General features: G+C 39.8%; 2 protein-coding genes across 10 annotated transcripts in view; one reads left to right on the top strand and one right to left on the bottom strand.

Annotated features, from left to right (window-relative positions):
* MED12L (mediator complex subunit 12L) overlaps positions 1-27,368 on the top strand; it is a 334,051-nt gene that overhangs the window by 123,315 nt on the left and 183,368 nt on the right. The window lies entirely within an intron of this gene.
* P2RY14 (purinergic receptor P2Y14) lies at positions 1,073-17,879 on the bottom strand. 2 transcript variants are annotated; one of them, XM_048863453.2, is made up of 3 exons: positions 17,641-17,879; positions 6,994-7,100; positions 1,073-4,315 (listed from the first exon to the last, which is right to left on the bottom strand). In XM_048863453.2, exon 3 carries the CDS (start codon positions 4,289-4,291, stop codon positions 3,299-3,301), a length of 993 nt encoding a protein of 330 aa, XP_048719410.2. In that variant the 5' UTR covers positions 4,292-4,315; positions 6,994-7,100; positions 17,641-17,879; the 3' UTR covers positions 1,073-3,298. The 2 variants fall into 2 exon arrangements, with proteins under 2 accessions (XP_048719410.2, XP_074988284.1); XM_075132183.1 differs by lacking the exon at positions 17,641-17,879 and adding an exon at positions 16,461-16,669.

Raw genomic sequence — 27,368 nt, 5'->3', positions numbered from 1 at the left:
GTCGTTCAAAGTGATAACATGTCAACCTGTTTGGGTGGGGAGGAAGGATTTTTCCAGAATATAGATATGTTTGCATAAATCACTTTCTAGTCATGAAGATGAGATTTTACAAAGGCAGGTGACAGACGCTGTTTTCATGTCACTATACCAGTACTCTTTCACTGGCCCTTTTGTTTAGATAATGCAGCATATACAAAGGGGCACTTATGCAAGGTAGTAGGTGCTCTTGCCATAAATTACAATAAGAAAATTAAAATCTCTCACAAACCAGTAGATTCCCCTCCTTGACACATCTGGATTTCTACTGCTAGGAGGAATTAGCCTACCAATGGAACCAGTGCAGTTTCTCTATATACACTGTTCTGTAACCAGACCGACGTGTCAAAGAGACCTGAGGCAACATGAGAAATATTGTTTCTGATCTTAAAAGAAAGTTCAGACTAGATATGGACTCACTAGATATGTGACATTCAGATGAAAATCTAAACCTCTGTAAAATGTGGGGATGTGAAGGTCTGGGATTTCGGTGTGGGACCACTTCCAATTCAAACAGTAATATCAATGGGACTCTAGATGGTTTTCCAGAAATGTGGTGTTTACTTCCTAGTCTCTTAGGGCAAATCTGGCATAGGTCAAGAGTGACAAAAAGCCATCACTGTGGGTTGGTGCTCTCAAATCAGTTCATGGTAGACATGGCCTCAACAAACAGATTAGGGATTCAGTGAATGCATTTATGTACTGATTATCAATACAGCCCATAGCCTTGTCACCAGGATGCCTTATTTTTAGTTAAAAATGCATATTAGTTATGAACTACCTTTTCATCCTGAGAGACTGTTCTTTCAGAACAGTGGTAAGGCAAATTGGCAGGATCCCTGTTGGAAAAATTCGTGTTGTTTCCAGTCATAGAGAGTAAAACGGAGAGCTTGCATTTGCAGAGGAGTCATCTGGAATCTTTTATAAACATTACGTTCACTGGCCCACTCCCCATGTAAAATTATAAAATCCAAACAAACAAATCTAGCTGCATTGAAAAAGAGAGGTTTTATTTTTTTAGTATAAACACAATAAAACATGCGAGATGCACAATAAAACATATGTACACACAAAAATAAATGAAATACGGGTAGTTTTCAGTTCTTTGTACAAAGAAAAACAATGAAACAAAGCAAAATACCAAATCATTCTTTCCAAGTACACAAATGTCCTGTTGTAAAGAGAAACTAATAGCTCTGAGTTTTAGGTTCAAACAGCTAGTTTCAGTAGACTCTCCTTGCCTCCTAAAAATTCACTGTTAGTGAAGTCACAGCCTCTTTGCTTTGCAGGTTTTTTGGTGCAGACTAAACTGCATGCTAGACAGTGTTTGTTCATCCCATAGATATAGTAATGACTCAGTCTCTGCTGATCTGAATGGGTGTTTAGTTTTTCATCTACTAAATCATCTGTGCGGGTCACCATTTTCCCTTAAATTTCATTTCCGTCTTTCTGTACATAAGCAGCAGTTGCTGTGTATACCTGGTATTAGAGCAAATTGACAGTCTCTTCTAAGGACTTAATCCACTCTCTGATATGCTGGCATGCATTTCCATTTGTCTTGTAAAATGTACAGCTATGCATAGTATGAGTAAGCCAATGATTTGACAAGCTACTGTATATAATAATGTGCATGGGCATGTTACCAAAAAGGAGTGTGCTCTGAGAGAATAGAGCTGTTTGAAACTAGTCGTTGGAGAGTATGCAAATGATACACTAGGCATTATTTCAGCCTGGAGAAACAGGGATAAGATTGGGACCTCTCAAATTTTCCCAGTACTTAGTGGTCCAAAATGCAAGAATATTGGCCTCACATCTAACTCCAAAGCAGAATAGCATATTAAACGTGGGACTAAACTGTTTCAGCAGAATTTCAATAATGATTTGTGTGTTAATCAGTAGACTGGGAGACTTATAAAAAGGCCCATTAAAATATACTTTCTTCATTATGAAGTCCTGTAGAATTTAGTAGAAAAATACTTTTCTACAGGTTTGTAGAACCATCCTCTGTTGCTTAAAATAATATATCATATCTGTGCTGTAGAATTCAGTAGGGTGGTTTCTAAAAACAGACAGGATATAATTTTCTGTTACTGTCTGTAGGTTGTGAGAATCACTCTTACAGATTCCTATAGTTTTGTTGCTCTTAAATAAGATAAAGGTTTCAAATAGATTTTCATGAACTATAAAATTACCTCCCGTCGCCAAATCATTCTAGGATTCCCCAAGCTCTATGCAGAGCCTTGAGGATCTGAGCTATGTTACACCTTTATTCTTTCCTATCATCCTTCAACTGTCCTTACAGTTGGTTGGGTGGAACTGTCTCCAGAATCAGTCATCTCAGCTCTTCATTTTGCTGGAGATTAATATAGGGCTCTCTCTCTTCCCTTCAGGGGCTGAGTACTCTGACTTGGTCTCTACCAGCCACTCCAAAACAGTCTGCTGCTGAGGTAGAAGATCTCCTCCATCCCTGAGCTGGGCAAATAACGGATTTTTTTTAAATTCAACATCAGTTGCAAAAAATAGGGGAAAAAAATCAGTTTGGGTTGAAATTCTTGAATCAAAAAGTCTGTTCCATAGTGAGAATTTGAACCTGGATCTACCACATTCAAGATGAGTGCCCTAGCCACTGGGCTAAAGGTTACGAGTGGGTGATAGCGTCACCAGCAGCAGAAGCGTCTCTACCTCCTCATCTTTCTCCTCCTCCTTCCTCTGGCTTTGTGAATGCCCGAAACTATTTATGTCAAATTCACGACTAGTTGGAAGCCAACTGAAACTGCATTTTTTTGTTGAATAAGCTATTTGTCCAAAATTTTTTGCGCAGCTTTGCTATTCAGTCACTCCCAAGCCCTTGTTGCTAGCTTTCACTTCTTATGTGCTCCAGGTTGGCTTATGGAGGCCAGTGGGTTGCAGCTGTTGCATAGTTCTGCTGGTTAATCCTTGCCACTCACATAGAACCCTGGCCTGGATATCCAGCTTTCTAATGCAGTCATTCTCCTGCCTGTCCTAGGCCTCAGACATCTAATATATTCCATTATAAGAAGTTATAGTTTGATGTAATCTGGAAGTAGTGCATAGTACAGTGTGTGGTAATGCTTTTAAATATGGAAAACGAACAGCTGAAATGCTTTTTAAATTGACACCTTGTGTTTATTGTTGCACATGCTCTTCGTTTGTCCAATTCCTTTAACTGCTTTGCAATCTGGAATAATTTTCCATACTGTATCTTATAAGGGATATGTGAATTTATGAAATAATTACGCTTTCATGTAGTGTTTGACCTTCTGGATCTAGAGTTTTCTATTTCACCCGAAGTTGTCAGCTTGAGATGCAGTTGTTGGTATAACTTTTCTCTAAAGGGCTTGCAGAGAAAGAAATAAATAATGGGGTCAAGGCACACATTTGCAGCGGACAGTAACAGAGTAAATTCTTTTGCATAGAACAGATTTTTGCTTGACTGACAGGAGAACTGAGACCCAGTTTGACTTAATGTGTATGGAAGTCTGCAAAGATGATATGGCACAAAACAAATGATAAATACAAACATGATGCTGAATATATTGCGATTGATTTTTTCCCTAGTTACTGTTGAATTTCTCCTGAACTTTCTGTAGGAACTATATATTTTTCTTGATATTGCACTGTAAAAAATGATTAACAGAAGAAACACAGTCCAGAAAATTCCTAGGCAAATATAGCTTGAAGCCTTATGCCATTGTAGTCCAAGCTCACTTTTAAGATTTACACACTTTTTGGAATTCTTCTCTGTAGCACTTTGGTTAGTTAAAATAATATTTGGCAGTGATAAAAACATGAGCAATGCCCATACGACTACAGAGACAATCTTGCTGTAATTAACTGTGTGAACAAAGGAGGTAAGCATAGGCTTTACAATTTTGTAGTATCTGTCAAACCCTATGAGGCCAAAAAATGTTATTCCAACATACATATTTAGGTAAAAAATAACAGCAGAATATCGGCAGACAATAACGTTGAGCTGCCAAGGCCCAATTTCCGCATCACTAAGAATTTTGAAGGGGAAAGTCAGGCTCATAAGAAGGTCAGCAGCAACAATGTTCTTGAGATAAACGACAAAGCTTTTCTTGCTAGGAACATGTAGGAAAATCCATGCTGCTACACCGTTTAGCAGGATTCCTCCTATGAAAATGAATCCATAAGCCAGTGGAATGACATGAGTAGTTACTGTTGAGTTGTAAGTACAGTTGTTTCCTGAAGTGTTTACACTTGAGTTGGACATCTTAGAATATTTTAGTCTGTGTTCCTGAAAGCAGAGGGAAAACAGTTTTACCAGCAAGATAAATTGGATGTTTTCATGTTGAAGTTGTTTCCATTATTATAAAATTAACATTGATGTCCTTTGCTGTATCATCAGGATGCTTTTCAGGAACTGAAGTAAATATCATTTCCAATAAATGTGCTTAGTATAAATGTCTAATCACTGGTGTTGGTTCACTCTTTTAGCTCTATGAGGGAATAGAATTGTTTTAAATAAGAAAACAATAGATTCTCTAAGTCCTTGATGCCTTTCTGTGAGACAGGCTTATTGCAAAAAAAAGTGGGGAAAATTGTGGGATGGTCTAGTTAAAATACCAGGGTGATCATTCACTTAGTGATCTAAATTTTGGGTGTCTACTGGAAGAAAAGCCTACCTACAACATTACTTATGTTAGAAGAAAAGGTGGAACAGAAGGTTTTTTTTTTTTTTTGAATTTTCAGCACCACTGATTTCCCAGCACCTCAAGTGCATGTTGCATTTTCACTTTAACAGAATTATTATATTTTTAAAACACTGAAATATTTCACTTTTTTCCCCTTCAGTGTACTACAAAGTTGCACCCTCTAAGCATGGATGGTTCCAGGCACAGCAGAATCTATGAAGTTCTGTTCTGCAGGAGTAATATGTAAGGCATGATTTCAGGTGTTTAGAGTAGGTCCCCGTTTTTTGTTATGTAGTGGAGACAAGATTGATGCTAGTGGGGGCAAGATTGGTGAATATATTCCTGCCCAGATCCATTGCTCACGAGGGCCGTAGGGGCTGCTCCAGTCCTGAGGCTGGAGTAGCAGCTGGACAGTCACTCAGTTGATACTATATTACTTGGGGAGTAGGCTTTCTTCCTGTCATGGCCCCATGGAGATACCAACTCCAGTTCCTTGGGCTAGGTACTGGGAACAGGATTTGGAGCATAGTATATGTGGTTTAATGAGTGCAGATATATGCAGTTACAAAGGTCTGGAGTTCTGAATTCTAAGGCTGGTATACTATAGATATCCTGTATGTTATTAGAATGTGTGAGGGAGAGAAATGTTGCTTCAGCAAATTTTATATTCTGTATATTGCACTTGTAAACAAGAGGCATAATGCCAGCATTCCTTACGTTCTGTTGAAGGAAAGCCTTAAGTGCAACTAGCACAGCTTGCTCTATCTTAGTTGTTAGTGGCTTGATTATAAAGATACGTTTGTACACTAGCATAAGGTGTAAGCTAGAAGTGTCTTCTAAGGCTCCCCAAATTAAAACATAGATCATTTCTTCATGGGCTCCAGGAAATCACATCTGCTGCCTGCTCTCCTTTGACAGAAGGTTTATGTGGGTCTATTGTCCTTGTTGGGAACTGAGTAACCAATACTGTATATTGCTGCTGTATTTGGCAAACTAAAACTTTAAGAACAACTGAGAAAACAAAGCTCTCTGGTGTCCCTTTGAAAGTAAAGCTTTTGCTTGTTGCCATAAGTTTGTTTTGCAATGGTCACAAGTGAACCAAAAGTTAAGAATAGCAGATCCATGGGATTCCTGTGCGTGGGAGGCTGGAACTCAGACACAAGCTCATGGTCATTTTAAATACACAACATGGGAAATTTTCTTAGAAATAGGACTGCACAGTTGGGTCACCTTTTGCATACTGTATTTGAAACATCCGGTTTACAGAGAGATTGTCAGGTTTTAAGTCAGTCACCTTTAACTTGGAATAGGATGGCATATGGTATATCACGGGTCCCAGATTCTCCCAGTAATAGGTTCAGAGGCCCACAGTTAAATCTTTTCCTAGTAGACACACATCCAACTGTAAACAACTTTAAACTCTAGCTGTCAATTTTAGTTGGGAAAAGAGGGGTGTGTGTGTGTGAGAGAGAGAGAAAGGTGTAGGGCTGTTAGACTATAGTCACAATGTTAATAGATGGGGAGGATCATTAAAGGGTCATAAGGTTAATTCACCTAGAGCTTGGGAAGGAATTATCAAATATAGGAAGATGAAAAAATAATTGCTACAATTTCCCCAACTGAAATGGCTAAAGCTAGATACCTAAATCCCTATTTAAGCACCTAAACATTGCCTTATTTGTAGGCTCATTTTAAATTGATGGGAGTTGCATATGCTCAATATCTCTGAAAATCAGACCACTTTTATTTAGGTATTAAGGCATCTGTGTTTGAAAACTGTAGTCCTTGGGTACTGTCCTCTTCCCTAAACCCTTGTTTGTACTGTATTTTTTCTGTTTAGACTGTAAACTCTTCTAAGCAGGGAGCTGTCATGTTTGTCAAGTGCCTTGGAAATATTTGGGTGCTACATAGAAAATGAGCTATATGCGCAAGAATTTTGCTAATGGCTAGTGGTTCTGTATCTAGTAAAGAGTTTGGGCAAATTCAGGTGATGGTCCTTGCGCAGATGCCGCACACTCTGGAGGGTTGTCTCAATGGTGTTGGCACAAAGAGGTGGGTATAGAAGAGCTTTGTATTTTGTCTCTCGCTTAAGTCCAAGACAGAGGATTCCTTAGAGAAAGATTACACTTTCAATTTGTGCTTAGTTCAGTTTCCTTTTAACAGTTATATAGTTCATAAATATATTATCTAGCCTATACAAGCTGGCTATATCTAGTGAGTGATTGAAATCACACACAGGACAGAATCTGTAAGTCAGCTGAAACCAGTGGCATATCCTTACCTGTTTTCTTCTGATTTGATAAGTTGCAGTGGTTATTTACTGAGGTGTCAGTGTTCTAAGGGAGTTTTGCATCCCAAGGGACAGGGACTTTTCCTTTCTTGGGTAATCTGTACATAAAATGAAAAACATACAGTTTAGTTGTGTGTCAATGGTTACATATCTCCTTAAAGGGTATTATAGGGGGAGCTGACAGTAACCCCTGTATTTAATTTGCCTAATATTTAACATTATAAAAGATTGTGGAGATCTTTTATTGAGAAGCTCTAACACTTCCATTGTTTGTAGCAGGCCTTTAAAATTTGGCAGAGACAAAGGCCCAGGGCTAGAGACTTCTGTTTTGCACATCGTGTGAAATTCCATTCAGGTTTAACTGAATTATAAGTTGATAAACAGTCATTTCCCTGCTTTGGCTTACGTTCCTCAGGAAAATTTTGGTAGTGCCTCAGAATAACTAACTATGAACATTCTAAGAGCCAGGCCCGTGCTACATTGGAAAGCCAGGGAGTTATTGGAGCAGCTGTTGTGAGGGGGTGTTGTGTATATAGCCCCAGAGTCCCATATCCTTCTGTGTGGACACAACATGAGGTAAGAGCTCACTACATTTTCGGGGAGGGGAGGGACGAGCTGGGCTGGAGTCCTGTAAGTTTCCTAGCCCCAGCATATAGCACTAGCAGCTCATCCCTCTCCTTCTTTTAAAAAAAAAACAAACAAAAAACTCTTCAGCTAATGTCAGATTTTAAAAGCTCTATCACAAATGTAGAACACTTAACACTAAAACTGCTATATTAATTATCCTTTTTTAATAGTGCATTAGAAAATCCACTTAGTTGGTACCCTGTTTCTATCCTCATGTGAGAGCTATACTGCCTAAACAGACTTTATCCTTTTTTGCTCATTGGTATTGGAAACTGTTGTCCTTGACCAGAAGTTCTTAAAACAGCCTGTGTAGTTCTTGTTGCCAAGGCTGTGTCTTGCTTTTCACTAATCACTGTGATCATATATTGAACATTTGGTTTGGGTATCCTCTGAAGATGATGCTAGAATTCTGTACTGTACATCTTTATTGTTTATAAATGTGCATCTGCATTCACAGCTGTCTGGACGGTGCTTCAAATATATCATTTTTAGGCTGGCTAACGTGTGTAGCAAGTTTCTGTGACTTGATGCATGCCACCACCACTCTTCAAAAATAAAATTAAAAAGCAATATCTTATGTAGTGATCCAATATAAAAGGTCCTAATGTAATGGCCTCAGCACCATAGCTGCTCCACTAAATAACTCCTCATTTTCTCTCAAGTAATTCATCATTTTCTACCCTCCTATGTTCTGACAAAAAATAGATATGCCCCTGTGCAGCTGCTGCTGCTCCCCTCCTCTCTATGGGGAAGTTTGTGGCAACTGAACCCCTGGAACCACAAAGCCATTGGCCATGTCCTCCCAGTTTCCGTTGCATACACTACTGCTCTGTGGTGGCTCATGTGAAGGTGGCACAGAGCCCAGACCCACCACATGCAGGGGATGCGCAGTCCTTCAATAGCTGTCCCTCACACCGCCACAACAGGAATATCTTAGTTCCAGTATTGATTGGGGTTTTAATTTTTATCTTATATTTAGGTAGAAACAGCCCGTACTAAGCTTAGAATTGACACCTATATGTGTGGTTTTTTTCTTATCCAAGATAGTGGTTCATTGGGAAACTTATGCTGTCTGCCATTTGATTTTGTGTGTGGTTGAGGGATCTGTCTTTGCCAGTTATGTTGGAGGTGAGGGTGATATAAAGCCAACTGAAGGTAGGAAAATAGTGTCTTTCCTTGCTAGTAAATTTGTTGTGTGAGAAAGATTATAATACACACATTGGTTAGCAAATTTAATTAACCAGTTACCTTTACTAGCTTTTTCTTGGTTCTTTGGATTTGTGTTCCTTACATAAAGTACAGACTATACAACTATTATGAATTTGAGTTTTATTAACCAAAATAGCTTTGAAAACAAATGAGAAATTATGAAAAGCAAAATAAAGATGATCAGATGATAGCATTCACAACGCTGAAAATTGAGCTCAACATGGGATGTTACAATTTTCAAGAGATAAATAAATGAGTTCAATTAATTCAAGGTCTCATTACAGTCTTGTTACAAAGACAAACTTTTATCCTTGTTCTACATTAGTCTGGGTGGTGGTTTTGGTATCAACATGGAACTATGGATCTTTAAACATAGATCCAAGTAGGATCAGTTCATATGTGAAACTGTGCAACTGCCACACAGATAATCAGGCCTTATGATCTTTTAGGCTTTAAAAGATTTAACTTCATATTGACTTCTCAACGTACCATTTAAATGTATCAGTTTATTTAGTACAAAACAAACAGTTTGCTAGATATACGTCTGTTAGATTAATATGATAAATATTTATTTCTATTTAAAATAGACAGCATCTCCTGAACTGTATAATACTTTGTGGTCAGGTTGCCTAGGCAATGAGACATTCTCAAACTGAAAGCGTCTATTAAGAGAATGCTTTTAGATGGGTTTAATTTTCTGATATAATTTCTTAAACCTTAATTAATACACTTTTAAATTTATCTAATAAGATTATACCTTGATACTGTATGACATAATCTAGCATGATCTACTCTGTCTCTGTTACACATAAGTGGAAAGCGTATAAAATGGAACAAAATGGTAAAAGAGGAAATTACTTCACCCCTTATCAAGAGTTTGTGGTTATCTGACTGGTTTGCTGTTGTAGATACTCAACCTGTGTGAAACACAGAAACTCCATCTGCCGTCTGACATGCTCTAAATGTTTAGGGCTAAAATATGCCAAGATTCTGGCCTTTGTCTGAATCTATGCTATTGTTAATAAGCACCATATTTCATATATTACAGCTATCATGCAATTTCTGTCCTGGCATTTGCTCATATACATATTAAAATGGTGTGTTCTAATTTCTCATGTAAAGATTACATGCTTGCTTTAAATGCATATTCCACATAACATGATGTAGTTTGTATATCATGCACATACATTAGTTGGTTGTGCAAAATTGACAGGCTGAGTTCACAAAAGTTTGATTTGGTCAAGCATATAAATACCCACTTCTTTTTGGGCTGCCAGTTCATTTTATAGTCTTGCCAAAAATGTGAAAGGAAAGTTTTATGCAGCTACATGATTAAAATGTTTGTATTCCTTCTATATTTAAACGCCTTATCCCCACCAAACAGGGATACCAAAACCATTGAGACACATACAACTTGTCTGTCAAATTCAGAAGTCTAAACATATAGTTCATAACCTCCTTTTTACTGAGTACTAAACAAGATTTGTGCAAACAGTCAGGCAAGTAACATAACCTTTGACTTCTATCTGTGAGATGAAAAACTAAATTTTTTTTTCTGCACTCTTCCCTGATTTTTAAGCATTCCTTTTCTCATCCTGCTGCAAATGGCTGCTCTATAGCTACAGAAGACGTTAACAGGCTATTTTTGGAAACTAGTGCAGCTGCTTGATCAGTGAATAGGCTATACGATTCATGGGTGAAGGAATTGTTGGCAATAGTTGGTGGTGGTGGAATCCTCTCTGCATGGGAAAACATGTCTACCCAGGGTGGCAAGACCATGCCGAATGTTAAATTTGAGTGCTTTGATGTCATGAGAACTTAGATACAAAGGAAGTAGACTTTTTTTTAAAAAAAGCCATAAACATTATACAGCAGTTACAAATTATGCTGGAATCCATATTTTGAGGTATAGCTAATTTTAAAATCCATTTTGTATCATAGTATGGAACATAGGAGGTGCCCTGGAGTATGTGCAGACCTCAGCCGACCTTGGGTGCTTGAGTGCCTGGGGATAGAGCTCAGATCATCCTGTCCTGAAAATCCAGGCCCTGACCGCTTCAGCTAAATGAGACTACCCTTTAGTCGCCTGCCAGTCTAAGGCCTTTAGCAGCTGAGTGGTTCTGATTCCCTTTAGCAGAGAGCCATGGTACGCATACACACTAGACAGTTCTTTATGGACCTGCCTACAGGAGAAAAACGAACTATTCTGAATATTTAGCAGTGTGTTCTCCCTGACCTGCCTCATTTGGTATTGAAAATGGTTTAAGGCCAGAAAGGACCACCAGATCATTTGGTCTGACCTCCTGTATATTACAGGCCACCAACAGCACCCCACATCCGCACACTGAACTCAGCAAGTGAAATTAGACCAAAGTGTTACAGACCATAGGAGATTAAACTATTATGTGCCACAGGCAGAAAATAGGAAGGACTGAGGTTCACCAGTGCCAGAAGCCCCTGGAATGGCAGGGAATTGATGAAGTGGAATATACCCAGATGTTCTCTGGCAAGTGACCCCATGCCCCACACCTGTAGAAGAAGGTGAACCCTCCCCCACCCATATCACTGTCAATCTGATCTATGGCTATCAGTTAGACCCTGCGTATGTGAGCAAAGACCAGGCTGCCAAGTACCTGTGTGAGAGAAAATTCTCTGTACCACCTCAGAGCACTGGCGTACCCTGACCAGTGTCTCATCTCCAGTTGTGGCCATCTCTGAAGCTTCAGACAAAGGAGACTCTCTCTCCTTCCCCCCTACCCCCAAAGAATACATTTCAGTGGAAGAGTTCTTCCTGACCCCTACAAGCAACCAGCTGAAGTGTTGAAGCATGAGATTTTAGGAACAAAATACATGAGACAAAATAGATCCAACATAGTTACAGAAAAAGCATGGTTTACCTTGACTGACTAACTTGAGTTAAAAGCACAACTGCATTGTCTACAGTAGGATTTTAATGTGTGTTAACATGTTAGCTATCATGTTTAGAACTGCACCTTTTCCCCTAGTGTGGACATGGCCTTTGAGAGTAAAGGATCAGAGAGGACCTATTGATGAAAAACATTCAGTAATATGTTGTTTTCTTAAAGTAGAGAAGGTCTACAATATCTCCTTGGCTCATTAAAACCCCAGTCTCCAACAACATTATATTAAGTAAACCTAGCTCTTTCCTCGTCTCTGAATTTTCTAACTCCTTATCATGATATGCTAAAAATTTAAGATCCCACCATAGCTTCATTATGGTTTTATCATAACTCATTAGTTTTACAGTTTCATAGATGTACAGTTATTTCAGCAGCATGCTGATACACCATTTTTAGCCATGCTTCTCTTCAGGAGTGTGCAGTGCCGATGTTCCCTTATGTTGGCATGTAGAATACATGCACTGCACAGCCCTCTTCCCCCAGTACGGGTATAAGTAGCAGTGTAGATGGTGAGGCACTGCTTAGGTGAGTAAAGACACGTTTGAAGTCTTAGGGTATGTCCCATATACAGCTCTCTACAGGCCCACGCAGTGCATCCCCCATCTACACTGCTGTTTCTAGGAGTGGAGTGTCCTGCTGGCTCCCCACCACTGGAGTCTTTCCCTACTGCCAGAGTCTTTCACTGTCACGTGTAGCTTGCACTGCAGCGTGGATGCAGCCTGCAGCATATGGTTACACGTAGCCTACACACCGCCACCAGTGGTGTGCAGTGTAGACATACCCTGTGCATACTGTGCATATATTACACTAGCTAGGGCTGGTAATGATCAATGAAGATTTACTATAACTTAGCATAAAAATCTCTCCAAATTCTTCAACTGTGCATAGTTTGGTCCTGCTTCCCTAAGGACGAATTCAATAATGGAATAACCATTTTCAGTTCATGTTTACACTAGTTTCTTATTTTCATAATCAAACACATAAAACACCTTGCACCCTGATGACTGCTGTCCAAGGACAGTGATATTAAAAATCTGGTTTACACCTGGTAAGTGAACCATGTAGTGTAAAAAAAACTTTTCCTTCAGTTAATAAAGATTAGCCTGGTCATGTTATTCTTTAATGTAATAGACTAGTATTAATTTTGTGTGTCAGCAGCAGGTTTTGTTCATCAATTTGTAAGCATTTGTAAATGGCTAGGCAGCTGGTGACCACTGCTTATCACACTTTTCCTAATAGTCTCATTAAGCCCTTGTGTTCCCTCCATCTTTCATTGTATCGCCCTGTTGCCTCTCATCTTATACTTAGATTGCAAGCTCTGTGGGGCATGGACCATGTCTTGGTACATGTTTTTACAATACCCAGTATTCTAGAGACCCAATTGTTGATTGGGATCCATTAGGCACTCCTGTAGTATAGAAAATAATTATTTTATTTGAAATTGTGGGCCTCAGATCATCAGATCTTGCTCAGCTTCCTCTGTCAGGTGTGCTTTTTCATATTTCATACAAGTCAAAAGTACTATATGTGTTAGTGATCAGTAATTTCTTGCTATTTCCTTTGCTAAGAGAATAAATTCATATTGTTTTTTCTGATCTCATTACAACTTTTGCCACAAGGCAACATCTGTATTTTAATACCAAGGAGGGTGAAAGAATGTATAAAATAATACTATGTATTACTTCAACCATTTAAAATATTCTGTGTTTGTATTAGCTGGTCATTCCACTTGGCTGTCACAAATTTCAAGGCCATAAAAAGGGAAAATGGGGAATAATCAGTCAATCAAATTACAGGATGCCAGAAAAGTCAAAATAAGTTTTTTCTTTCCATAAGAGGTAGAAAATATTATTGAGAGACTGTAGCAAGTACATAAACATGTTCAACGCAAAATCTCTTTTAAAAAAATACTGCTGATTGACAAACCTGGAGATACCATTCGAAGATTTTAATTCTTCACTTTTCTATGTTATCTGGCTATCGTTTTCAGGAGGGACCACTTAAGTGTGAGAAGGTAGTTCATTCTCCGTGACTCATTTGATCCTTGGCCTGTGTCACTAAACCACTATCAAATGTGTGTGTTTTTGATTCCTTGTATGGGTGAGGTACTGAATTTACAAGCTTGGTCACGGTTTCTGCAAACGCTTACCACCAGGGATAGTGCCCTTCCCTGCAGCTGGTGATTTGTGAATATAAATTAGAGGCAGTACGGGCCAGACCTTACAGCTCAGTTTTGGAAGGACTACTCCTTTGAGTAGTCCCATTAACCTCTCACATAAGTAGGCACTATGCCCAACAGTAAATATCTATAGCCCTGGGATTCACTTTTGTCAGGGTTGTAAGTGAATGCCAATTTCCAGACAGGTTTAAAATATCTGTGTGTCCAAGTATATGTTTATACCACAAATTAAGGTGTAATTGCAGTGTGGATACACCTACCCACGCTAGCTTTAATTCTAGCAGTGAAGATGTGGTGACATGGACCCTGGCATGGGTCAGCTGCCTAAATATGTACCAAGAGTCCCTAGTGGCCTTCTACTGAGGTGGCTAGCCTGTTCTGCAACAACTTCATTGCTATTATTACCTACGCTAGTTAGATTAAAGCTAGTGTGGGCATGTCTCCTTGCCTACTTTAACTCTGGTGCAATTCTCAGGCAAAATGTGGACTGAGGTTTTGTTCTGTTTTCCTCCCCCTACCCCCAATGTTGCTACCTTAGCTATTCAGTCAAGTTAGTGATGCTGTATATAGTCATTTTTATGTCCCGCTAGATCAAACAACTGATGATGGCTTGGAAGAATACAGGAAATTTAATTAGATTGCTTGCGTGATTTTCAGAGGTGCTGAGCACCTGCAGCTCCCATGGATTTCAACTGGAGTTGTGTGTTCAGCACTTCCAGGCTTTAAGTAATCAAGTAAAATTGTTAATACAATAGTTTGTGTTAAGTGTCCATACTTTCTTTTTAATACCTTGGCATGTGCAGGTGTTGATCATAGGTAATGGAGATGATACCTTCTGAGGGAAAAGGACTTGAGGTACAGAAGGATAAGACACTGAGCTAGTCAATCTCCTTAGTTTTCCTTATTGATACTGCTACATGTTTCCTTACTCTGTTCCCTATGACTACTACTGTAAAGTAGAAGTTGATAGGATGCAGCACCATTGTAAAGTACTTTACACTGTAGATGGATCAGAGCTTGCTGCAGTCAGATAGGGCCAAATTCTGCACTAATTTAAGATCAGGGACCTTCGCTGAAATTGATGGGACTACTTAACAGTGTAAATTAGCATGGAATTTGGCCCACCATTATACATGTAATCAGCATTTGTATAAACAGCCACATTCCCAGTGTGTATATATGTCTCCCTCTCTTTGACTCTCCCTCCAGGGAAGGAAGATAGATGTGACAAAAACAAAACTTGACGTCTTATTGTTTGTCTGGGTAATGCGTAGAATTACAAAGATGACTCTCTTTAAAATTGACTTGACAATAGAAAGCATGCCTTTTACAGTAGGCATATTTAGTGTGGTTGGTTTTTATAATGGAGACTTTACAGACCACACTTATTACATTAATTTAGGTCATAACAGATACTTTATTGGCATTTGTGAGTGGTTTCTTATACTCTGAAGGGAAAAGCAGGAGGGTATAGAAATCAATTGCAGTAGATACAGTTCATTTTCTCCTTAAAGGTAGAATACCAAATTCACTGGAACCTAGCACAAAGCTCATGTAGTTGGGGATGGAGGACACCTAAAGGGTAAAGTTTTTTTCGCTCACTGCAGCACCCAGTTCATTTGTTCTTACTGTCCAAGATTCCCAATCAGTATCCATCCTTGCTTTTCCCCCTCAAAGTGTAACATTGTCTTATTTTACTGATCTCTAGATCAGTATATATTTTTACCATTTTCTTTCTGGAGAGTTAGTTTTGTTCTTGTTTCTGAATTTTATATTAGGCTCTAAAGTAATTAAATCTCGCCCTTTAATCATAAATGCTTATTTGTGGATCTGTGCAAACTCCTGTACTTGCAGGGAGACCCACTGAAGTCAGTGGCACTTTGTTTGCATGTAGAGCTCTTTGTAGCATCTAGCCTAAATATTGGACTTATTTCCAATATATGAATTAAGCTTTAAAAAACTCCCTTATGCAGTCAGCCACAAGGTATTTCATTAATTGGAAAGTAGGAGGAGTAAGGGGAAAAGTTGACACGGGCATGTAGTGTGTACATGGTGATCCTGACCCTCAACATCAGAAGATTAAAGAGAGATATTTGGCTTTTAGAAATATCAGCCATATCAAAATTTTGGTTCCTTTAAGCCATGTAAAATACTTTGTATGCATTAACATTTTTATTGTCCTTGAAAGCGAATATTTGAGGATGCAAGAGGTATTTTTTAAAAAATTACAGATGAGAAGGAATTAAAAATATTCCTTTTTATAATTTCATGTCTGTTGAATAATACATCTAACTATTTTCATAAAACTCCTTGACTTAATATTAAAAGCATCAGACAATGGCAACCATCCTTAATTTTTAATATTTATGTTCTATTGATCACAGAAAACTAAATGAAAATCTGGGGCAGGGGTGGTGGGAAGCACTGCTTAAAAGAAGAAAAGGGAAAAAACACCACAAACAAAAACCTACACTTTAGGAAATAAATCTTAAAACTACATATAAAGATGGAAAAGTCCTTACCTGTATATCTGTAGGAGGTAAGACTAGATGATCACAAAAACAGACTCCAAAGAGAAACTGCTGAACTTGAATTAATTTGCAAACTAGATACCATTAACTTGGGTTTGACTAGAGACTGGGAGTGGCTGGGTCATTACACATATTGAATCTATTTCCTTAAGTTAAGTATCCTCCCACCTTCTTGTCAACTGTCTAAATGGGCCATCTTGATTATCACTACAAAAGTTTTTTCTCCTGCTGATAATAGCTCATCTTAACTAATTAGCCTCTTACAGTTTGTATGGCAACTTCCAACTTATCTGTATGTATATCGATTTCTTCTTACTATATGTTCCATTCTATGCATCCGATGAAGTGGATTGTAGCCCACGAAAGCTTATGCTCTAATAAATTTGTTAGTCTCTAAGGTGCCACAAAATGAAAAGGTGCTACAAGTACTCCTGTTCTTTTTGCAGATACAGACTAACACAGTTGCTATTCTGAAACAATGGTCTATGAGTCCTTACCTGAATAGATGTATGCTATTCTAGAGTGCCATTATGAGTACCATTGTTAATAGAAGGGGAGATGATAGCCTGTTTTTTTTTGTTTGCTCTTTGTACTATAGTTGCAATCCTATGACTATTGATATTATAATAGCTTTGCATACTACGTGAATGTTTCCTGTTCACAATTTTTGGAGTAGCAGCCCTGTTAGTCTGTATCTGCAAAAAGAAAAGGAGTACTTGTGGTACCTTAGAGACTAACAAATTTATTTGAGCATAAGCTTTCGTGAGCTACAGCTCACTTCATCAGATGCCACTGAATGTGTCCAATGAAGTGAGCTGTAGCTCACGAAAGCTTATGCTCAAATAAATTTGTTAGTCTCTGAGTTGCCACAGGTCCTCCTTTTCTTTTTGTACACACTTTATCATTTTAAAGCATTTTCTTAAACACATCTAACTAATACTTATAAATGTTTGTATATTAACAAATGTAGGATTGTACAAAATATATTTTTTAAAAGATGTGAAATTAAAATGATCTTTTAATAGGACAAGCAATTAAATATAAAATTTTACATATGATTCTTGTTGCTAATTTAAGGCTAAACAAATATATTTCAGGAGAAAGCATATACAAATGTATTGGAATATATTACAGCAAAAAGTTTTAAATTATAGCGTTTTCTTTCACTCACCAATTATTGTGTAACCTTCTCTGTGGTATCCATTAATGTTGTTCCTTAGCAATCAGATATACTCTCAGTTCTTGACTGAAATATGCTTCACTCTGTTTTCTGCATAATCTTCTTAAGTAGTGGTAGTCCTTGGAACTGCTGCTTTAGTTCCCAAACTGAGGTATTTAAAGGCTGGATCACGCTGTCTTAATGCTTGACCAAATGTGGTTTTTAAATGTCAAGTACTGCAGATGCCAGTACTATTTTATTATACTTAGATGTACTTCCAGGAGGATCAGCATTGAATTGTATTCAGAAGTTACAAATTTGCAAAGTTTGGCAAAACACTAAACGAAGTGGAGTTTTTTTTTTTTTTTAAAAAATTGTTCTCATGCCTAGCTGTGACCTTCTCTAAGAAGTTACTAAATAGCTTCCGTATTTATTAGTGGAAGTGCTCTAAACTGGAGGTCATGGGTTGCACTGCAGTTGCTTGGAGTGTGTTGCGAAAATCACAAATATTTACTTTGGGGGAAAAGCATGATACATCTTTGGGGGTTTTTTTTTTACATCTTATGATTACTCTAATCTTCTTGCCTGCCTCCCTCTCCACATGCTTTACTGGTAGGCTCCCAGATCAACCACAAAACCTGTAAAATTAATGATGATACAAAAGCATGCATTCCTTACATTTGATTTTCACTTTTTAGTTATTTTCTTGGAAAGCTCAAAAAACATTGTCTTTTTTCCCCCTTCGTCCTCAAAACTTACTCTTGTATTTTTTCCTCCCAGGTTCACATTAAATATGTATTACATTCATTTTAAAAAAATAAAAACAATGTTGTTGCAAAGTCATGCAATAACAAAAAATTAGGAAATGCCAAATGTGCAACCTTAGTTTGGTCCCCTGGTGCATATGCATTATGATAACCATTTCCCCCCCAAAGCCTTCTGCATAATTCAGTGCACAGGATGGATAATACGTTCACTGAATGGTTAGCTGTTCAGTTGCATTTATACTTGCCATTCAGTGTGTGATCCTATGCCTTATTTATTACACAGCATCCAAACCTTGCTCTGAGTACAGAATTACTAATTTCCTCATGGGCTTTTCTATGAGTGTCCATTACTGTAACATTAGAATTTTTCACAACCATTAATTAAGTTATCTTCACAACACTCCTATGAAATAGGAAGTGATATTACTCTGTTTTACCAAAGAGTAACTGAGAAACAGATTAAAGCCAAAATTGTCAAGTGACTACTAATTTTGGGTGCTGAACTTGAGATGCCTAGGGACTGATTTTACTCTAACATTTCTATAGCATTTTATGTTCAGTGCACAGCTCACATAGATTTTGGTTGCAGTTGTAAGTATTCAGCGCTTTTGCAAATCTGACCCCACGTCTCAAGTTGGGCACTTACAAAATAAGTAACGTTCAGTTAGTGGCCACCTAAAAAAATTTTGGTTTACGGGACTTCACCAGCATCACATAGAAACTCTGTGGCAGAGACAGGGATAGAATCCAGTTCTCCAGGGCAGCATTCACCTTCCTTAACCATGAGACTATCCTCTTTTCCTGCAGTCCTCTTGCCTCATTCACTATACACCTTCCAACTTCTGCAGTGAGGCAGGGTCCTGTGGACAACTGTTTCCTTCACTACGCACACCTGACTGATTATCTGAGCACCGTCCTTTTTGTGCACTGAAAGAGGTAAGGGTCTTGAGGGAAAAATGGTATGTGCTCATTAATTAAAGACTATCATAATGCATATGTGCAAGGGAATAGCGTGGGTTCAAATTAAGGTTTCACAGGTAACCTTAACTCTGACATATCCTCACTTTTTGGTGCTTTGCAACCTCAATGTTCTTTTAACATAGTTTCTGTGTATATTTTCCTAGGTTTTGAAAAAAACAAACTGAAAAAAATAGAAATTCTGTCATGTGGAATCATACCAAGTCTTGGGTCATCAGCAGGGTTGAAGCCTTTAAATCCACAACACAGACCTCTGCCACTTGACCTGTGGAGTAACTGATAGCAGTAGCAGGTTGTTGTTCTCTGTGTGGACCAGCAGTAGAGGTGGCTGAGGCAAAACTTTGACAGTGGGTTTCACAGGTATTTGCTAGACAGCAGATTAATGTTGACTCAGAAAAGTTGACTATTCCAAATTCTGGAAGGGGGGAGTATGATCTAGTGGTCACAGACCCTTCTTTCCCTTTCCACCCTACCTGCCCCCTCTGCCTGTGCTCCTAGCATGTGCCCCCTTGTATCCTGTCTCTGCACTGTTTCTCCCTTTTAACTTGTCTGTTTCTATCCCTCTAATTTTTCTGTCATTCCCCCACTCCCTGCCACTGCCTTGTTGCCCTTTTGAACCTGTCTCTGCTTCCTGCCTTCTACCTTCTCCACATGCCTCTGAGTTGCAGTCAGGCTGCTTCCTCTTCTCCTGGGTGCCAGCACTGAGAGCGCAGGAAAGACAATCTCCCTCTTCTCGGTTCCTGTGCCTAGCACCTGCGCAGCTCTAGCAGCTGTGCAAAGTAATTTTAGAGGCTTATAACTTGGCCTTTTACTGTCTCTGGGAAAATCTGTCCAGATTTGTCATCACGTGACTGTCACCGTGACCCTCCTGCCACAGCTCCAAAATATGGTGGCTCTAGGGTGTCTTAATGAAACAGTTGTAAGAGGTTTTTTAACTTGTAAAACTGTGTGTTTTTCCCCTCACCTCATTCTGAGAAGGAGCTACATTGTTTTTGGTGAAACTGGGCAAAAATGTCACATCTGGCAAGGGAATGGTTGAAGATTAGTAAAATTTTATAAGCAATTGAAAACAAGCTCTTAAAATTGAAAATGTTAGGCAGTCTAGGTAAGAATTCCTTTTTCTTTTTCCTGTTGTCAGTATCCCTCCGAACTCTGAGTTGTATTTTTAGTCTCATATTCACTTTATTTTCTCTGACTCTGAATCCTTCCTGCACCATCAGATGTCACTCAGAGCCCAAACAGGGCCACCATCCCAGGCTAGCCAGCCATTTGCCAGAATGGTTACATTGTTGTGCTTCTATAACTTAACTTTTTTTTTACTAGGATAGACTGTTGGTCTGGAGACGCATTAACTGCATTTAATCTATTTCTGCCCTTTGACCTGTCCAGCTTGGGTGGCCCTACCATGAGTTAAAAGTCCTGTGAGCGTCGTTCCCAGTGTCATTGGAGCACACAAGGCTTTCACTTCTCCAGGGAAGCCTGTTTTCTCCCTCTCAATTTAAAACATTTATTTTATTTTAATCAGAAGACACTGTATGATTTCATGGATCTCATTTGATATTTCTGGATATCTAATGTAGCTTTTGAGAGGAATCTAGTTAGTGTCTCTGGTCAGATGCCAGACTTCATGAGAGGACTGGTGCATGAGCTAGTAGCAGTGCAAGCAATCTATCTTAATTCATAATGGTGTCCACAGATCCAGGACATTCGGTCTCTGCTCTGTGCAGCCTTGGAGCTAGACCAGAGCTGTCAGTCTGTGGCAGGGAAGGGAAGGCTCCACCTCAGATACCCAGCTTGCCAGTTTTCTTCCACCTTCACAGGTGCTGGCAGGCAACCAGCTCTTCTGCAGAGTAAATAAAGAAGTCAATTAGCTTAAAATCACCAAGCTCTCAAGATCTACCTTTATCAGCAGAGGGGATTCCCTTCTTTTCCCATAGTCTCCAGGGCACTCTACCCTCTCTGCTCATCCATGTAGAGTGCAGCAAGGTGGAGAAGGCTAGAGAGGGAAAGTTAGAGACTGTTGTCTGCACCTCCCCACTGACTGAGTGAGTGCCTGCATGGAGATCTGTGCCTATTCTGCAGAGACCCAGGCCCCTCTCAAGTGCTCAGGCAGGGGATAGAGTTTCCCTACAGCCTCTCTCCCCAAGCATGAGAACTCCAATGAAGCAGTGACAGCTCCTCAGACCAAAATCCTCTGAGCCCATCACAGGCAGTGGTCCCCGCTCTCTCTATGTTGGGAGTTTGGGTGAAGCACATCAAAGGGCCATGGAAACTTCCCTCCCAGCTGCTGGAGCCTGTATTTGTAGCCCCAGCTACTTGTATGGAGAAGCAGTTGCTCAGCCCTTCCCAACTGTGGCTGCTGCAAGTGGCAGGGTGCTACTGACAGGGATCCAGAGTAAAGAGATCCTAATAAAATGGGCCGAACCCCGCCCTCCCTTCTACAACAGATTGGGTCTCTCTGGCTAAGGTTGATGCAGCCTGTTCTCTATTCAAGGAGACAACCATTTCCACAGAGGGAGACCTATTGCCAAAGGACTCCACCGGTAGGAGAATTGAATTGGCAACAAGGACTTCTCCGATAGGAGAACTGAATTGGCAACAAGGAAAAGATTTAAAGCAGCATCAGCTGCCGTTAGCTGCATCTACTTGTTTTGCTAGAGCGATGCTGGCCTGGGATGACAATCTGGTACAGTACTGCTAAAGTATAAAAAAGCCTTTAATCTGGGCACATCTCTTGAAAAAGCAGTCCTTAGCTGATGCATTTGTATCTGATGCCTCCCTGAATGCTCGCTGGACTCAGCTAGGCCTGTGGGCTACAGTGTGGTAGCATGCTGACGCAGGAGGCACTGGGTCTGGAAGTTAGAGTAAAGGCTAAACAGCCTTTAGCTCATTCAAGATTCTCAAGGGGCAAGCTATCCAGTAACCCCATGAAAAAACTGATAGTGGATTCACTGGAAAAAGATCAAGAAATGCTTTAGTCCCCAACAAGCAGTATAGGGGAGATGAAGAACTTTACTCCAAACCAGGGCGGTCCTTTCATGCTAGCCAGTGTAGAAAGCCTATCAGGAAGTGACTCAGCTGCATCAGAGAAAAATAGAACAGATGCAGGGGACCACAAGAGAGCGGAGGTGAAATTTCCACTCAAACCCCAGCCTCTTCAAAGCAATCCACAAGACCCGCCATCAGCTCAGTCCGGGGTGGAGCAGAAACTGATGGTGGTCTTCTTCAGAAGTGCAGAGGGGATTACTCTTTGATCTTTTCAGATACCTAGGACTCAGGTATATCCCATCTCCTGAGTCAAAGGATCCTCAGAAAAGATGGGATCTACAAGTAGCCATCCTAGATCTCCTACGAATAGGAGCAATAGAGCCTGTCCCTTCTCTACAGCAGGAACACAGGTTTTACTCCATCTTGTTCTACCATCAATAAAGGGGGACTTAATGGCGTCAATAGATTTGAAAGGTGCCTCTCTCCATATCCCAGTTTAATGTGTTCTGTTGCAAAGGTGGCCAAAGATACTCAGACATGCCTTTCCTCCCTTTCATCTTCTTACCAGAACACTGCAGAAGATTAGGCAAGAAGAAGCACTGGTGATTCTGGTAGCCTTATTCTGGCCAAGGAGACCTTGGTTCTCTGATTTCCTCAACGTGACACACAGACCTCCCATCTGCTTTCCATCCAGAAGGGATCTTCTACTACAAGGGCCAGTCATGCATCACAATCCATACAGTCTGAGCCTAGGTGCCTGGCACTTGCATGGCGCCTGTTATGCCAAAGAGGAGGTTCAAAAGATGTAATATCTACTCGTTTAGCTTCCAGAAAGAACTCTACTAACTCAGTGTATCAGGGCTTGGTTGAGGTTTACCCATTGGTGCCAGGACAAGAGTCTCATCCTTTCATCTGCAGCAGTACAACAGATTCTCAGATTTCTTCAAAGTGGACTGAGACTAGGTTTGGCAGTTCAGGCACCCAAAGGTGAAGTTGCTACATTGTCTGGCATCCTTAGTGCAGCAAGCAAGAGGTGGATTTAATCTTACCCAGATGTCAAGCAGTTTTTCAAAGCAACCTTTCTTCAACACCCTCCTGAAGTGTAGTGTTTCTTCATGGGATCTTAACCTCATCTCATTGTATCACAGTCCCTCTATCTCAGGGGTGGCCAACTTGAGCCTGCGAAGGAGCCAGAATTTACCAATATACATTGCCAAAGAGCCACAGTAATACGTCAGCAGCCCTCCATCAGCTCCCCGCTCCCAGTGCCTTCCACCCACTGGCAGTACCGCAGATCAGCGCCTCCCCCTTCCTCGCCACACCTCCTGATCAGCTGTTTCCTGGTGTGCAGGAGGCTCTGGGGTGGAGAAGCAAAGGTACTGCAGGCTCAGGGGAGGGGGCGGGAAGGGATGGAGTGGGGGCAGGGCCTGTACCAGAGCCAGGGATTGAGCAGTGAGCACCCCCTGGCACATTGGAAGGTTGGCACTTGTAGCCCCAGCCCCGGAGTCGGTGCCTATACAAGGAGCTGCATATTAACTTCTGAAGAGCCACATGTGGCTCCGGAGCCACAGGTTGGCTGCCCCTGATCTATCTGAACTGCTCATGAAGGTATCTAATTACTTGCTAACCATTTCACCTCACTACAAATAAGAACAGGAAAATGTATCTATGCCTTACCTGAAAATTTCCTTTCTTGGAGTAATAAGATCCACAGATGAACCCACTCTGAATGGGCTGTTAATTGGGGAAAATATGGGATTATTTATTAGCACTCAAAGTTAGTTATTCATTTGAATTCCTTGCTCTGCCAGACGATTATTCTGTTTGGTCTTAATGTTTAATTTTCCTTACTTGTATAGAGTGGTTAGAGATTTCCTACTCCATGGAAGTGTCTCAATTGGCAGGTTTCTCAGAGGTGGAGCAACACCTCGCCTGCTACTGATTAACAGGTCTGGTCTGCCTCAGTGGCTGCATAGAGCAGAGACCCAATATCATAGACCTGTGAACCTTATTACTCGGAGAAAGGAAATTTTCAGGTAAGGCACAGATAAATTTTCCCATTTTCACCTATTTTAACCTGTATAATGACTTTGGTCCAGTTTTTTTAATGATATTTGGGTGTTGTGGTGCTCAGCATTGCAACACCTAAGTAATTTTGGAGCCTAAAATCATCTTCAAAAATAATTTAGGCACTTAGGAGACACAATCCAATTGGCTGACCCAAAGAAGTACTCTGTATAAGCTTGACAGCTTTTCTCTCTCACCCACAGAAGTTGGTCCCGTAAAAGATATTACCTCATCCACCCTATCTCTCTAATAACCTGAGACCAACATGGCTACAGTAACAGTGCATTGACGGTCAGTGGCAGTTTGATTCCGAAGTTCCTAACTTCCTTTTCAAAATGAGATGCGGGCTCCAAAATCAGCTAGGTTGTTGCAACATTGAATGGGGTAATGCTGGTTGGTAGAACACCTAAATACCTCTATTAATTTGAGCCTATAACTTCTTCAGTACTTTAAAAATGATACATTCATGCATATAAATGAAGTAATTGGAGTGATGCCAGAGTAAAACAGGTGTCAGTGACATCAAAACCAGGCTCAAAGACTGAAACTTTATGAACGGGAACTGTCTAAAAGATTTACCAATCATATGTGAACTGAAACCACGAGTTAGTCACAGTGCAGTCAATGGTTACAGAAAATTGCCATGTATCATTGTCATCTATTTTGTTGGTCAGTGTGAAATGCCTGTGGCTCCAGGTTCTCAAGTTGTTCCCAAAAGCACATGCCTCTCGGACAATTGTGACCATGATGCTTTTGCTGTTTCAACAGAAGGCGACCCAGCACTGAAATGACCTCAGTAACTGTGTGATAGTGTGGGTAGCTTTGTATGACTAATGCGCCTCTGCTGCTGTTAGAGTATTATCTGAAGGCTGTCTGAATTAAGGACTGAATCTTGCAAGGTGCTGAGCTCCTCCTGAGGAGTGCTCAGTGCCCTCAACTCCTGACTTCACTGGCACTGAGCTCCTAAAACTCCCAATAAGGAGGGCATGATCTTGCATGGTCAGGCCCTGACTGCTGAGGGAAGCTGTCAATAGGATAATAAATAATATAAAGTTTTTAAAAGATGTTTGAAAATAAGCTCTTGGAATGGACTATAGCTTCTCTTCATGCTTTTATCTGTGCTGAGGAGTCATCACCATATTATGAGACACTAGTGAGATCCATTCACACTATAGTATCAGAAGAAGCAGAAGGTCACAGAGTCTGGAAGATAGGTCTAAATTTTCAAAAGTGACTACTTATTTAGGGTGTCCAACTTGAGACACCTGAAACTTGAGACACCTGGATTACCATGCACATTGTAGGGAGAGTGGTCACTTTGGATAAGCTATTATCAGCAGGAGAGTGAGTTTGTGTGTGTGGTTTTTGGAGGGGGTGAGAGAACCTGGATTTGTGCAGGAAATGGCCCACCTTGTTTATCATACACATTGTGAAGAGAGTTATCACTTTGGATGGGCTATTACCAGCAGGAGAGTGAGTTTGTGTGTGGGGGGGCGGAGGGTGAGAAAACCTGGATTTGTGCTGGAAATGGCCCAACTTGATGATCACTTTAGATAAGCTATTACCAGCAGGACAGTGGGGTGGGAGGAGGTATTGTTTCATGATCTGTGTGTGTATATAATGTCTGCTGCAGTTTCCACTGTATGCATCCGATGAAGTGAGCTGTAGCTCACGAAAGCTCACGCTCAAATAAATTGGTTAGTCTCTAAGGTGCCACAAGTACTCCTTTTCTTTCTGAAAGGAGATTGGTTTTCAGAAAATGCTAAGTTTCTGCTCTTTTGAAAGCCAGGCCCTTTTCAAACATCTCAAGTTGGACACTCAAAATCACTAGTCAGTCTTGGAAAATTTAGACTTGGTATTTTAACATTTTGATGTAGTTGTATCCCTTATTTTGCAGGGGTGCTGGGTTGGATTTTTTTCTCTCAGCAGAGGATATTTTGAAACAGAAAATAGCACATTTTGAGGTTTTCAACCATTGTAGTTTTCCCTTTTAAATGCTGTCATTCTGCGTTGTACATACAGGAATGGTGTTTGTTATTACTTAGCAGCTGGAAAAGGATTAAAGGAAACCTGTCATAACACTTTGACATAATTTGTTATATTAATCGCTAAAGGAAAATTGGAACAGTGTGTTGTCATGTTTGTGACTGAAAAGTATTCTAGCATAAATCAGTTTTATTTTGACCCGGTGTCATTCACAATAAAAAATATAAACAAAAGGCTTTAATAATGTAGGACAATTTCTCTTCTTAATTATGCCAATGTACATCCAGACTAATTGCAAATGAAGTGGAATTACTCCATATTTACTCCATCATAACTGAGACCAGGCCCTGATGCTGCAAGGAATCTCACTTACTGGAACTTAACAGATGTCTTTTATCCCCCAAGATAACCTAATGGTTTTATGACTCTGTTTGGCTCTGTATTTTTGTCTCTTGTAACTCCTTCCAAGGAAAGATGAAAACTACTACTTTTGGAAGCATGGGTTTATGGGCTGTCAGCAGGTTGGCAGTGTCTTCAGTTATTGCAATAGATTCTGATAGAATCCTACTTTCCATAGAAGGTTTGTTGTTAGAAAACAATTGCTTTAACATTTTTTTTTTGGCTTTGTTTAATGTAACTGAATTCCCAGAAATACGTTTCATGTGGAGACAACAGAAAGCTTGTGAAATGTAATCTGTCTTTTGGACAGAATTCTAAATTTAGTTTTTTTATTTAAAGGGACAGATTGACTTAAACTGATCATTTAGATATTATTTTTAAAAAGTTTCAAAAGACCCACATTCAGTAGAATTTTTTTCACTATTTTTTCCTGATGAAAACAATATTTTTGAAAATTAAAGGTTTTCTGTATTGCTTGAACCCACAGTACAAAACCAAAATGAATGGGAAGTTGTATAGTAGGATATGGTGTGCAACCCAGACATTGCACCCTTG

Source organism: Caretta caretta, chromosome 9 (assembly GCF_965140235.1).
Source record: "Caretta caretta isolate rCarCar2 chromosome 9, rCarCar1.hap1, whole genome shotgun sequence".
NCBI lineage: Eukaryota > Metazoa > Chordata > Testudines > Cheloniidae > Caretta > Caretta caretta.
This window is presented reverse-complemented; position numbering and strand designations above follow the sequence as displayed.

Coding starts and splice junctions, on each gene's coding strand:
- P2RY14 (XM_048863453.2), bottom strand. CDS start 4,291: ATGTCCAACTCAAGTGTAAACACTTCAGGAAACAACTGTACTTACAAC.